This window comes from Cupressus sempervirens, chromosome 6 (genome assembly GCF_028749045.1).
Source record: "Cupressus sempervirens isolate cs-2001-9-10 chromosome 6, ASM2874904v1, whole genome shotgun sequence".
NCBI lineage: Eukaryota > Viridiplantae > Streptophyta > Pinopsida > Cupressales > Cupressaceae > Cupressus > Cupressus sempervirens.
This window is the reverse complement of record NC_143123.1, coordinates 270353796-270369772: the sequence shown is the minus strand read 5'-3', so window position 1 is coordinate 270369772 and position 15977 is coordinate 270353796. Positions and strand designations below refer to the sequence as shown.

The window sequence follows — 15977 nt, the reverse complement described above, 5'->3', positions numbered from 1 at the left end:
ACAAGACACTGAATTGTTAAGATATACCTTATCTGTCTTCAAATCACTAAGTTCAACATCATTCGTAATTTTGTATCATTGATTCCTCCTTTGCTTTTACATCACCTTGAAATATGTTTTTGTTTCCGTCTGACTCAGAGTTTTTCTTACACATGTCGGTGAAGCATTCATTTCATCGTTGCAGAATGATATTTATAATTACCTATCAGACTCAATTCAGCTATGAACAGTTGGCAGACCAATTATATTAATATTAACAAATATGCTTAAGGAACAGGTAGTTTCAATCCAAAGGACACGATACTTAAATATTTCATTTCTCACGCCCGACGTTGAATGGTTGAGTCATCAAAAATATGAACTGACGCCACTGTTTCAATACTATATTGAATTTGATGATAACTGTGTAATAGGTTTCCCTTGATAAGCACAACCAAAAACTTTAATAGGATTGCTTTATTATTTCTATCGGGCTGCCACATAGACAACACCCATAAACATTTAATTGTCTTTTCTTACTTTTGTCTTTATTATCTTCTAATAAAGTTTTAATGCTTTGTTTTTTCTTTTTCATTTTATCTGCTCATATATACCGAATATCTATCGGGCTAGCAGACAGGCAGCTTATTCACACAAAAAGACAAAAGCAAAAGTTTTTCTTTTGAAATTATTCGAAATCATTGACCTGCTCGGATCTATGCCCAATAGTTTAACCAACCTGGTTGTGTGTCAGATGGGACAAATGATATTAACAGAGGGCTACCTGACTGTGTGTCAAATAAGACAAATGAAATATTATCGGATCCTCCTTTGTAAGTGTCCAGTGTGAGTGTGTGCATGTTAATGCAAATTTATACCATACTCAACACTTGTTACTAGAGATTTGATGGAGATTGAACCAAGATACAGTGCCTTGAAATCGACTGAAAATGACCAGATGAATGTCAATGTCTATTTTCTCAACTAGTTCTCTGCACACAAATCTTCTATCTTCACATCAATATGTTTGATAGCAATGACACCAACAGGCATGCCCAGATGTTTCTTTCTTCTTGCCATTTTCCTTCAGATTTTGAAGAAATCTGCCCCTTCACATGCAAGATCGCTGCTTCTAAAGCCCCTCAAGATGAACTTGTCAAAAATCACCACTGCCAAATGAAGAGATATCTTGCTGCTTTTTCAAGGATTTATTTTGCTGCCAATTCCGAGAGAATTTTGCTTCTGCAAAAGAGGTAAAAAATTGCTTGTGTTGGATTATTACAAGTGTTCTCCTTTTGATGGCATATTTTACTTACATTTGCAGTATGGCTCTGATACCATGTTAGTGTTTCCCATGTAAAGTTTCTGCAAATTCTTTGACTGAATCAGAGCTTAGAGTATACCTTCTTTCCTTTCTTTGAACTTGCTGTAAATAACTTCAAAGTACTATCTTGAATTAAATTAGAAATATAAATCCGGAACTGTCTTTTCTTCTGCAAGTTGTATTTGGGCAGTATTGACTAAGGAGCATAGTTTATTGTTTTCTTGTGTGCTCTTAGACTTCAACCATACCCTTAATAAATATAGAAATCAAAGGACATGTCTCTTCCAAAGTCTACTTTGCCTAATCTCTAGAAGTCGGCAACTTTCCATGAAATTAGTAAGTTTAAACACAAACTAAACCAAAGGAGTTTAAGTTGGATTTAAACTAACACACAAGGATTGGAGCCGATATCCTTATGAGGATAATGCAAAGACTTAGAGCAGTATTTATCCTGCAATATTAGATCAGACCGATTTGTTATCAGATCAGTATGTTTACAAGTTACAGAATTAATACTCCCACTTAACTTGATAATCATACTGAGAGATATCATATCTAGCAACATCAATAAAGATGAACAAGCAATAATTGATACTCTATATCTATCTGAATCTTCCTAGCATGTGGTATCATAGAACACATGATACAATGTCATATTATTAAACCCGTGATATGACAAATCACTACTACTAGTGATAATAGTATTGCAAAGAATACAATATACAGGATAAATCTGAAGAATAATTTAAGTTCTTCATTTATCCAAGTTGTGACTCATAGATACTGGTATTCCTATATCACAACATGATCCTGAGTTAAGATCTATCTGAACATAGAATAAACTCCGGAGAATAATAAATTTTTTCCTTTATCCAAATTGTGATATATAGACATAGCAATGTCTACATCACAATGTGATCTTGAACTCATCTAGATCCTACAGTAGAACTCTATTGTTTACCACATTATCTAAGAGATCGTCATTTCTCATAATGTGTTTTATACAAGTGTTCATTATCTCAAAGATCGTCGCCTCTTAAATAATGAATAAAAATGATGGAGCCCATAAAAGCCAATAGCTTGACAATAAAATTATTTTATTAATAATTTATAGAATACAAATGGATTACAATTCAACCATACCAAGTCTTTTCTTGAAGTGATCTATCTTCACTCTAGAGAGAGGTTTAGTGAGAATATTGGCTGTTTGATCTGTAGTGCAAATGTATTGTAATTTTACAGTATTCCTATCTGCTATATCTTTTATATAATGGTAAGGAATTTCAATATGCTTGGACCTGTCATGAAAAACTGGATTCACTGAAAGCTTGATGGAACTCTGATTATCACAATGAATAATTATAGGATTCATGGTTTGCCCAAATAATCCCACAAGTAACTTAGCCAAATTGCTTTTCGAGAGGCCATTGCTGTTGCAATGTATTCGTCTTTTGTGGAGCTTTGAGCTACTAAAGACTATTTTCTGTATATCCAATATATCATTGCTGATCCTAAACTGAAATAACATCTTGAAGTACTTTTTCTATCTTTAACACTTCCACCCCAATCTGAGTCGGTGAATCCATGTAAATTTGAATCAACTTTCTCGTATTTGAGCCCAAAAGTAAGAGTGCCTTGTAATTATTTCATAATATGTTTTACTGCAACTAGGTGAATCTCTTTTGGCTCACACATAAACTGACTTAAGGCATTAACGGCATAGCAAATATCAGGTCTTGTATTTACCAATTACATAAGGGACCCAATCATCTGTTTGTAGAGAGTAGAATCTATGGAAGGTGATTCTGCTGCTGCTGCTTTAAGTTTATGTAAATTAGTCTCTATAGGAGAAGACATAGACTTACAATTCCACATTCCAAATCTCTTCAAAATATTTGATGTATACTTCCCTTGATTAAGTATAATGCTGTCAAAATTCTGCCGTACTTCCAGTCCCAGGGAGTAATGAAGGAGTCCCAAGTCTTTCATCTCGAATTCTCTGATTAGATCTTTCTTGCATTGCTGTATGAGATGATCATCACTTGTTATAAGTAAATCATCAACATACAGTATTAGAATTACCATATCATTTTTATCTCTTTTATAATATAAATTTGGATCAGCTTCATTTTTGGAGAATCCTACGCTAGTGAGATACTTATCAATTCTTTCGTACTAAGCCCTTGGAGCCTGCTTATGCCCATAGAGAGCTTTCTTGAGCCTGTAAACAAAAACATTAGGATCATGAGTTTCAAATCCTTCAAGTTGCTCCAAATATACTTCTTCTATAATATTTCCTTTTAGGAATGCTGTTTTTACATCCATTTGATGTACTTTTGATCCCTTTAATGCAACAATGGCTAGGACTACTTTTACAGAGGTGTATTTGGCAGCAGGAGCAAAAGTTCTTCATAGTCAATCCTTTCTTTCTGAGAGAATCCTTTGGCTGCAAATTTGGCTTTATATTTTTTAATACTACCGTCAACAACATACTTTATTTTATATATCCACTTGGAAGAAATAATAGATTTTCCTTTAGGTCTAGGAACAATTTCCCAAACATCATTCTTCATAATAGATCGGTATTCTTTTGTCATAGCTTTTTTCCAAGCTATTTGTTTAATAGCATCTGAAGTATCAGTTGGTATTGATTTAGACAAATCATTCATGTTTGCTGTATAACTAGAATTTTTTTTGGGTCATTTACTTTCTCTGGCTGTTCCAGAAAGTGCAGCAAAGTCTTGTGCTTCCTCGATTATTTTGATGGCCCATAGTGGTCTTTTCTTTTAATTTTGAGTTTCTCCAAGATTTAGGTTTTGAATTTCATCTTCAATTTCTCCCATGTTCTCCCTCTGAGACTCAAACTCAGTATTTCTTTCAGAACTAGGTAAAGGAGAGGGTTCTTTAGAACTTAGGGCTCTTTTGAATGCTAGAGCTTCTTCAAAAATTACATCCTTACCAAGTTCAATACTTTTCTGTCCAGGTATGAAAATCTTATATGCTTTAGAATTTTCACTATACCCTACAAAAATACCTTTCCTCCTGAAGGGTTCTATCTTAGTTCTCTTTTCTTCTGCAACATGGATATATATAGGGCACCCAAAAATCATCTTAAGATGACTTATATTGGGTTTAACCTTAGTAAAGACTTCTTCAGGAGTTTTATCTCTAAGGTAGGAGTGAGGGCTTCTGTTTTGAATATAGACAGCAGTACTACAGTCTTCTGCCCAAAGATGATATTCTAGATTTTGATCAAATATCATAGCTCTAGAAGCTTCTATAATTGTTCTATTGTTTCTTTCTGCTACCCATTTTACTTTTGGATTATAAGTTACAGTGTACTCCCTCTTAATTTCTGATTCTTTACAAAACCTTTTAAACAAATTTGAGGTGTATTCCCCTCCATTATCAGTTTTAGGAGTTTTAATTTTATGTCTTGATAAGTTTTCAGTTAATGTTTTGAATTCTTTTAATCTCTTTAGGATTTCTTCTGATTCTTTGCACTTTAAGAAGTAAATCCATGTTTTCCTAGAGAACTCATCTATGAACAAAATATAGTACCAAAATCCTCCAAGAGAAGGAATAGACATATGTCCCCATCAATTTGAATGAATTAATTCCAAAACATTATTTATTTTTCTAGTGCTATCATGAAATGGACTTTTGGTGTACTTACCCAGAGCACACCCTTTGCATATGCTTGAGTGGTCTTTATTTAGTTTAGGTAAACCGATAACCATCTTCTCCATAGTTGATAAGGTTTTGAAATTTAGATGTCCTAATCTTTTGTGCCATATCTCATTTATGTCTGCAGCTTCATGAATTTAAGTTTGAATAGGTCGACAAGATTCTGAATTTAATTCATACAAATATCTTTTTCTCTGACCACTCAACTTTGCTTTCTTAGTTGAGGAGTTCTTTGCCCAGGTTATTACTTTACCGTCCATGAATGCAACATTATGCCCATCATTTTCAAGTGTTGTAACTAAGATTAGATTTCTTTTTATTTCTGGTACATAGAGTACTCCTTTGAGGAAAAGAGAATTTCCTGATTTTAGTTTCAAGGTGCAGTTTCCAATTCCTTAGACAGAATGTGCTGAATTATCACCAATGGTAACTTTGCCATTAACCTTTTTTGATATAGAGTCTAGTGATTCTTAGTATCTTGTTATATGTCTAGAAGATCCACTATCAATTACCCATGCTTTACTTGAGATTTCATTTGATAGTGACGAATACAATACACAATTCTTAGGATCATAGTTATCTTCTTCCCCAGTAATATTTGTACAATTCACTTGTTATTTAGAATTCTTAGGACAATTAGATCTGTAGTGTCCAAACTTTTCACATTTGAAACACTTTATTTTGGATAGATCTTTCTTGGTTTTGTCATTATTTTGATTGCCCTTTTTCTTCTTGAAATGCTTCTTCTTGCCCTTATAGGAGTTTGTATTAAGAACATGAAGTTCTTCATCTTCAGTTTTCAGTTTTCTTCTTTTCTTTAGTTTTCTGGATTCTTCTTGAAGACAATCTCCCTTAAGTTTGTTGAAGTCAGGAAGTTTATCTCTGACACTTATTCGTTGTGCAAAATTTTCTGATGAATCTGGTAGTCCATCTATAGCCATCAGTGTTAGTTCCATGTCACTAATGATGGTTCATATACTTGAGAGTTCATCTCTTATGCTAGCAACCCTTAAGAAGTAAGAATTCATTGATTCTCCTTTCTTTATTTGTATGTGATTTAGTTGCTTATTCAATGCGAGAACTCTTGTTGCATTGTTGACCTCATATGCATTTAGTAGTGCATTCATCATAGCAAATACTGTTTGATGTTTTGTAAACATGGGTACGATATTATTTTTCACTCCATCTAATATGATTTGAATGGCTTTCCAATTTCCTTTAATCCAAAAGGATTTATGAGGTTCAACTGTAGGTTGTCTGATGCTGACTCAACAAATTGTTTTACATCATTTTCTTCAGGAATCATCGTGATTCTGAATTCCAGGCATCAAAGTGTTCTTTCCCATCAAACCTATCCTTGGGTCTGATTGTGTATGCCATTGAAGTTAGGAGAATGATGCTACATATATTTAAGGTCTGATTACTTAATTTGCAAAGCCTAGGTTTGACTAATAGAGCTCTGATACCATGTAAAGTTTTTGCAAATTCTTTGACTGAATCAGAGCTTAGATTAAACCTTCTTTCCTTTCTTTGAACTTGCCATAAATAACTTCAAAGTACTATCTTGAATTAAATTAGAAATATAAATCTGGAACTGTCTTTTCTTTTGGAAGTTGTATTTGGGCAGTATTGACTAAGGAGCAGACTTTATTGTTTTCTTGTGTGCTCTTAGACTTCAACCATACCCTTAATAAATATATAAATCAAGGGACATGTCCTTAGAAAGAACACGTCTCTTCCAAAGTCTACTTTGCCTAATCTCTAGAAGTCGGCGACTTCCCATGAAATGAGTGAGTTTAAACACAGACTAGACCAAAGGAGTCTAAGTTAGATTTAAACTAACACACAAGGATTGGCGCCGATATCCTTAAGAGGATAATGCAAAGACTTAGATCAGTATTTATCATGTAATATCAGATGAGACCGATCTGTTATCAGATCAGTATGTTTACAAGTTACATAATTAACATCCTAGATCTATTGCAAATGTAATAGCACTGCTGTTATATCTGGTATGTACTTTCCAAATGGCAGCCATCTCTCTAATATAGGATGAAGCATGGATAGACATGTCTCTTCACGTGACATGTCTATTCATTAAAATGTAATATATATATATATATATTTCACACTTATATATATATATATATATATATATATATATATATATATATATCTAATTAAAGCTACCAATTATTAACAATACCAGCATGTAGATCATTTTTTTCTGCTTGGATATCTTCCTGTACATAATCTGCCCCATCTCCACATTTCGAATATTGTTTCTCCTTATGAAAAGATTTCTAATATAGTTCATATTCAGGAAATGTTACCTCTTTCTAATCAAGAACCCCATCAGATATGACACTTGGAAAATTTTCAGAACTACTCTTCAACACATTTTCCTCGTTGTGTTTGGCTGATTCAATCTCATCTTCACATATTTGATGTGGGCTATGTAGCATATTGAAGAGATTTCAACATCTTGAGTGTGAGCCATGTAGGCATGACCATCATCGCTAGGATTTTCTTTTATGTTGAGTTCATTATTGGCTTTGATAGGAGGGATGGCAGCTTGAGGAGCAATAGTAACTTGAGGAGGATTAGTGAGGGAGGGGGAGTAGGAGGAAAGGGAGGTTCTTAAGGTGAACGTAGAGGATTATGACAAGGAGATGATGGGATGCTTTGATCTTGACATGAAGGGGGATCATTGGACTGACTTGAAAAGGTGCTTTGCATTGGATTTACAATAGTTTCATTGGATATGATGTAAGGGGTATCATTATCCTGCTTAGAAGGTAGATTAAGAATGGAATTTGGATGGACATTTTTCTTGTGAGAAGGAAGGGAATCATATTAAAAGAAATGAAAGGTAGGAAAGGATCATCATGAAGTTCTAGGGATATGGGATTTTGGTTGGATGAAGTTGGAGTGTTTTGGTATCTTGATCTTGATCTTGATATATGTTAGAACAATTTTCTTCATTGTTTACATTATCTCCTTGACATGGAAGTATTTCTAAGGATGAGATAGGACTCTGGATATTCATGGGGGATTCTTGGAGGGAGTCCAAGTTTGAGCATGATGAGGAATGGAAGTGCTTGATGGAATAGGATGCAATACTTTGAAAGCTTGGGATGTAGTTGCATGAAGATCGGGATTAACTTGGAGTTCTGTAGTAGGTAGTCCTTGAGGGTCAACATGAAAGCTGTGATCATTGAGCTCATTGTTCAAGGGAGATGAGGTGGATTGTTGTTGGGAAGCTTTAGAAGATGAAGAAATGGTGAGAGAGATGGAGGAAACTTGTGGGTCATTGCAAGGCATTGGTGAATGATTTTCATGCTTGGAAATATCTCTTATTATTCTTTAGATGAACCATTTGGATTTTCAATTTCAATTATAGCATCATCAATAATGTCTTGGATTTTATGTTTCAACTCCTTGCAATTTGTAGTCTCATGCTTAATGTGTCTATGGTACTCACAATAAATATTAATTAGAGTCTTATAAAGGATTTTGATGCGAGTAAAACACTATTCCAACTTTAATTTCTTCTAACTACCTACGGAGCATCCTTTGACAATTTGCAATACATTCTCTTTTATGATCATTCTTTTAGGTTACTTGATGATTGACAACCTAGTAAGTTGTAATATTTAATGTTTTCTTATGACCTATAAGTCATATACAACTTGTGTAATGTGTTATATCATTAGTTGATGGATTCATCCTAGACAAATTGTATTTGGATCCGATCCAGATCCAGATTTAGGATTGGATCCGTGCAGGATCCTTCATTCTGCCCGTGGATCCGATAGAATGAAGGATCCTACCTGGATCCAAGGTTGAATCCGAGGATCCAGCGTGGATCCATGGTACTACAAGGCGCACAAACATACAATCGTGAATGTGAATGTGTTGATTTTCTTTAGTCATGAAAATAGATCAATTATGAAGTTTACTAGATTCATAGACCCATACTATGAAATGATTAAGTTTTAGAATTATGTATATTTCTCTTATTTTTAGTATATATATGTGTATATATATATATATACATATACATATAAAGAAATCCTTCACGAATCATAATTGGGAAAAAAATTCCAAATCCACATATTCGATTCACGTGCCCGAATTAGATTCGTTCTTCCAATCAGAAAATAAGGTTATATTATATGCATAGATAATTTTCTTCAAATATTATTGTTTCTATCATTTTGGCCGAGATTTGGGGTACATCCCTTTAAACTTGGGGCCATCTTCGATTTGATCTGTTTTATGCACTGCCTCAGAGGGTTTTTTGGTTCGGCCTATGGTCGTGATAGGTACTCATACTTGGTGTACTGCTCTTGTCACGATTGCTAGTTCGAATCCAACTTCTAGGGCTCGTTGTGGTACGCCCAGGCCACTACTTGATTGTCTTTTATCGGGATTGACATATACCCTCTCCCCCCTTATCAACTCTCTTTAGATGTCCCTACACACCTCTCCTCTCGTTAGGAGTTAAATGAGCATTTTAGACTTGATGTTTACAAGTAGTACATTATCATGACTTGGAGTAACTGTTCAAGGGGGGTGCATCTAGGGATAGCCTTTTATGTGAAGCACTTCTTGGAGATTAGGAATGAGATTATTGTGTGTCCTGTCTATTTAGCCTGATGGTGGAATCACACCCTCCACATCTCTCTCGGTTCCTTTCGAGTGGGTTCTCACAAGCTTCGGGTTTAGACGGACCACCACATTGATAGAGTGGACCAGATTTGCTGTATTTGCACTTTTGAGATGGAAATAGAGACCCACTTATTTTTTTGTTGCCCCTCCTACAATGAGATCAAAGGGAGATTTCATTGTCTTTTTAGACACTGTACATCCCTGCTGACCTTCTTTAGATACATTGATCAACATTGTCTAGCGCTTTACCTCCGAGAGACTACTCATCTTCGTGATCACATCTTACAGTTGCTCTTCCCTCAGAGCTGGGTTTTGGATCAACATATCATTGACTTCTACTCATCTGTTTTCCCTGTCAGAGGCACAAAGCGATTGCTTTGTATAGTCGTCCCAGGGCATGCTAGATCTGTGACACCACATTATGGAACTCTAAATTTTGGCACATTTAGAGTCCCTTATACCATGCCAAGGGGAGAATCTTCATGTGCGACTATGTAAATCCTCATTTTTTCGCCATTCTAAATCCTAAAAACCAATTTGATGCATGCACTCAATGATCAATTTTTAGATCTTACCCACTACTTATGTTCAAACAATATACTGATTAAGAGAATGTTAGAGATTCATGATTAAATATTGATATTAATGTCAAAAGTGTGAGCCAGATCACAAGTGTCAGCATCAATGTCAAAATGAGGACTAGAACAGATGCAATTCCTATATTACAACTAAGCATAATTAACGATGGAGGATTCATGTTAAGTTTTTCAAGGGGTGGTCTATTGAAACATATGTACCAGCATAGTATGGCAACATATTATGCAATTCTTCATACAGATCAAATTCACCAAAGGAACAATTAACACACAGTCAGATATTGGAAAGAGAAAAAATTAAGGAAGAAGATTGTGAACTTTCATTTCGGTATGGAAAAACTGGCAGCACGAAATTACATGCTCAGCATCTCTTACACTACAGTCAGTGAATATGGGAGTTCAGTTTGTCATTTGACTTTAATTCAATCAATTCTAAAAATTCAAGTGGACTTTTCCACAAATACACAGAAATATGAATCTCTACCTGCGACAAATATTGACAGGACCAAAACAAGTATAAGATATCCATAACGATTGCTCAAATATGCAGATGGATGCGAAGCAGTGAGCAAAAGGCAGTAGTTCCCACATCGTCATTGGAAATAACTGCACTTGGAGAGTATGACAGAAAAGACTTCAAACACTCTAGTTTTTAGAGATTAAAATATATACATGTCGTGTGTGGCTGTACATACCTTTACTCAATGATTGGAGAAGGAATAGTGACTATCAAACATAGTGGGATAAATTTGAAGATTATTATGAGAACCCCTGAATTACTACAGCAGAAATACCCAGGCATCTGACTGAATACGCACAGGGTATAGTTGTTATTGATCAGTGCTAATGATTAGAATATTGCTCTTCAGAAATATCGTATGAATCTATGCATCGCTTCATATTGATAATAGAAGGTCATCGTGTATAATGAATGTATATATAAACTTTGAGGAAGAATCTGTTGGAAGGCTATGTTGGCAAGAGCTGGAGTTGTTGGTCGGGTACTTGCTTGGTAGTCATGATTTCCTATTGATAGTTACAACCTTTTCTGTATGAAGATAGTATATATGAAAAGATTGGAACTAACATTGAAGACTTTGAAAGCAGGACCTTACCATGGATACTGTTGAAATTGGTATGTGCATACAGGATGGTAATAATGTCAATCATTGATTCATAATATTATGTTTTTTGCAAGTTTAGACGGCAGATTCTTCCAAGTGTATGCATCAATTGTCAAAGACGTTTATCCGAATAGCAGCAACCTGTAACCTTCAATGATGGAAACAATATGAAGGATACACAGTAATAAAAAATAAAAATGCACAGCCCTGTTCATAGGTCGAAGACTGTTAAAATCATTGATTGAATATTCGAGAGACAATATGTTTGAGCAATTTTGCAAGTCTGAGGGATATCATGTTTTAGAAGTAATCGTAGATGGAAAAGACAAATAACATAATGATCTGAAAGCTACAGGTTCAGTTACAAGGGAATGATTCTTCTTGTGTGCGACTATTGTCAATCATTCCAAAGACACAATACAAAAAGATCCTAAGTGTTTGTAGAGATTTTAATAAACATCAATCACATAGGATACAAAAAATGAAGGTGCCAAATTTATCTTGTGACGTCATCTGTTTCCGGATGTGCATATCGCTGGAGTTGTATATATTGCGGAAATTCCATCTGTATGGCACTGGTCAACTGTGTTCATCTTCAATAATCAACATATATTAAGGTTTTAAACTATTAAAGACCACGGAAGATTCTGTTGATCATGTGGACAGATTATCATCGATTAATATTGAAGAAATAATAATTTAAAGAAAGCCCATTCAAAGTAAGGCTCGTCTATTATATATTGAACAGTTAAAGAGTAAATAATAATTATTAGATAAAGTGATATGACTTTTTGAAAGGTCACATCCTTCTTTGAATAGAGTACAAATGAAGAATTACATCATTTGGAAGACACATTCGACATTCAGCCAGAAGAAATATTCATATTCATTTGTGCGGAGGGATAAGGAGTTTCTAAATATGACTTTGTAATATAAATCTATTTATTATATTTTAATGATAAATAAAAAGGCTTTTGTTTATTTGAAAGGCATGGAGATTTAAACTATAGTTGATTTGTCCTTTATAATCATTATTAAATTCCGTAAACAATTCAAATGTCAGATAAGTGGATTGGGTCATTTATGACATTTTAAATTCGATCATCTTAGATATAGTGAAATATCAAATTGTTTCCATATCTATGTCTAGTTTGTCTCCCTATCTTAGGAGTTGAAGTTCAGTCTGGACTAGTTTAAAATTGCATATATATATATATTTGATCCATCGCGTTTGGATTATTAAACTGTTGATAGTATAAGAGCATAGAATTTTATAAGTTGTACGTAAAAATCTTCATTGTAGTTGACTCTATTGCTCGAATAAGCAAAGGCACTGGTCTTTTGAATTATTGAAGTATTATTATTGGGTTTATATTTCAAGTCGAAAAATTTATATCTTCCTTCTAATAAGCATCAAATCCATTATTAACAATTATTATACAAAACATTCATTCAATTCAAGCATTCAACATTCAACTTTATTTTGATCGAGTTCAAGGATTTTGCGAATCAGAGAACTTACCAAAGCTGAAATTCACTATTGAAAAGCCTTGAATCAAGTAGTAAGCATTTGAGGTGAAGGTCTACCCGCCGGGGTGTAGTAGAGCCTAAAGTGCAAGGGTATAATGGTGATTCTTGCTCGTTGGCCTAAAGTGATTGTTGAATCTTGTTGGAAAATTGGCAAGCTCTTGGATTTCCAATGTGTGGTTTTGGGAACTAACACCATGCATGGGGTTCACCAGACATCAACACTCTACCTCCGGTGGTACTCAGAGACGACTTGGGATTGGTTGCCCTAGTGCATATCTTTCGGTTATGGATTTCTTTCAGCCTAGGAAGGACTTATAGTACTCCCCTCGTTGTTCTTCTCTGCTCACTGTTTTTTCCCCGTGGACACATTTTGGTGTTCTTGTTGCAAGTGTTTTTCATGTTTTGTAGCTTTCATTCCCTTTGACCCTTTTGGTGGTCTCTTCTTGGACATTAATAAATTTATCTTATCTTATTTTATCTTATCACGTTATTTATATTCTGAGATAAGCCAATGGCTGTGTAAAAGGCAAATGTGTTCAATTATGCTATATTGAATGGTATATTAGTTATCTTTTTCCAATCTTAATGCAGTGCAAATGTCTGTAGCATCTCTTAATACTTTTTATTTGATCTTGAGAAGCTGATTATGATTAGCATTTAACCATGTCAGCTGGATCTTATTATCTGGTTTGTACAGTTCTTGTTTCTTGCTTTTTTCCCGACTTGCCCTATCACTAGGTTTCTCTCTCAGGCAAATTGCAATCTACATCTTTCATGTTAAGTATAAGCCTGAATTTAAATTAACATTTTTATTTTATAGCTGGCATTGTAGCTTATGTATTGTGTACTTCGATTTTGTTGTTCAACAGTTTGTTTTGTTATCTTTTTATACTGAAACACCAAGAGATTATTAGTAAAAACTTATCTTCTGAAAGTAGCAAAGTTCCCTGAGTTTGGCAATAGGAAATTTGAAAATTAGTCTCCTGTCACTTATTCTTTATTTATGTATATTGCTGCAGGTTGCCCTTATGGAAAAACAAGGTAGTCAAGGAGGAGAATCTGGGGTAGATCAAGCTTATATTGAGGTCCGTAATTTTATAGAGTTTCTTATTCTTTTAAATAAAATCATCACCTTTTTCATTTGCACATGCAATCTATGTGATGAACTGATATGATATTTGTTTTAATCACATCTTATTGATGCTAGTGAAAAAATTCAAACCAACTATTGTGTTCAACCTGTCATAAACAATTTTTTTTTGAGGTAAGACATAAAATAGTTCTGATTTAGGTTAAAGATTAATGGTACATTTTGTCAATAACAGTAATATTTACATTGAATCTGCCATCTAAGACAGCTGTAACCTTATTATTATGACTTTTAACATCGAATCTGTTGGGATACGGTGACTCAACCTTATGATGCTTTATTGGTTTTTTATTTATGCATGTTTGGAAGATGCTAAATCAGACCAAATCTTCCATAGGGATAGACTTGGAGCAAAAAACAGAAAGTCTATTTTTTTGGGCTTCATTCTCTTTGCTTTGTTTTTTAATGCAGGAGTTGTGCATAAAAGAAGTTTCTAAATAAGTTGTAAATACATTGAATGTAGACACTTTAGAAACTGTTTCGTTTTTAAAGTAAACTCTATTAATACAATGAGTTGTTGAAGAGAGAAAAAGAGAGATGAGAAGTTCTTTACATAGGGTCATGCTGTCGGATTTTTTCTAGAATGGAGCAAGATGTAAATTTCCATGTCGACGCTGAAAATGTATTGTAAGTTATTGTTGAATAATACATTAGCTTGATATATTGGAGGGTGGAGATTTTACCTGGAAAGGTTTTCTCCACGTATATCTATGTTTTCTAATTTGTCTCATTCTTCTAGTTTCATGATTCTAGAATATTAAATGTGTATGTCGTAATGCTGCTGAAATTTATTTAGATCGATAAATTGCAATCACTTTCCTTTAAGGTTTTAATTGTGGGAAATCAACAGTTTGTTTCCACTTTTATGGCATAGGAGTATGTGCTTGTATTGGCTTATTAAAAGCTATTCAAGAAGTCTTTAGATAAAGGATGTGCATACTGATCTCAGATGGCTTTTTGGGATGTTCTCAATGTCCCTTCAAGTGGTAATAGAGCCCAATTTTGTGAATTGTATGTTGCTTGCATGTGAGGATTCATAGTGTTTCTGTCTCTAGGTATTTCTTCTATTAAGATTTCTTAGCTTACAAAGCTTGAATAAATTGTTATGAAGAAATTGGCTAATAATTAGCCCTTTGATGAGTGAAAGTCTTGCAACTGATTTAGTTTTTCTCGAGATAGCAAACATTTCTTGAGGATGGTAAAGACGAAGAAAATAGAGTTGGTCATGTTGAAATTACATTGATCTGGAGCTCTTGGTTGATAGCTGAATAATTCTTGATGCATGAGTATTGAAAGACGTCTCTTTTATGTAATAACCCCAACCAATTATAACTTTTTCAAAGGACAAATTCTTCTATAATTTAGTTGTTTCAGATTTCTTCAAACACGTTGCAAGCAAGCTTTGATACGACTGTAATAACCCCAACTGGTTATAACTTCGTCAAATACCAAATTCTTCTCTAATTTAGTTGTTTGAGATTTCGTCAAACATTTTGCAAGCAAGCTTTGATACTACTATAATATCCCTTGCATTCTGATTTTAATTTCTTGATTTCTAACCTGAGAATTTCGTCGAATACTTTGCACCCAAGGGATATATTGCAGATCTAAACTTTGATTTCTTTCCAAAATGCCAAACTAAAAGAGATATGCTTGCAAACTCCAAATGACTAATAATGGTAATGCAAATATTTTTATTTTATTGGAACATATAAACATTGGTTACAAATGAGAAAATATGCATTTACATCAATAAGATATTAGGGCAACAATTCTTATGTAAAAAACTTTGATATAAATAAGATTACAAGTGAAATCTAAATTCTTCACATGCCCTAAAATATTCAAATCTATCCTCCATGCAATACAAATGAAATAGATAGGAACTTGGGAAACTGCTCAAGGGAATTTGG

General features: G+C 34.0%; 1 protein-coding gene across 2 annotated transcripts in view; it reads left to right on the top strand.

Annotated features, from left to right (window-relative positions):
* The window catches only part of MOS14 (ARM repeat superfamily protein), a 286973-nt gene that overhangs the window by 115933 nt on the left and 155063 nt on the right, over window positions 1-15977 (top strand). For both annotated transcript variants that reach the window (XM_089787799.1, XM_089787798.1), the window contains one exon: window positions 13934-13999. In XM_089787799.1, the coding sequence (XP_089643925.1) occupies window positions 13934-13999 (66 nt within the window). The remainder of the gene's footprint in view (window positions 1-13933; window positions 14000-15977) is intronic.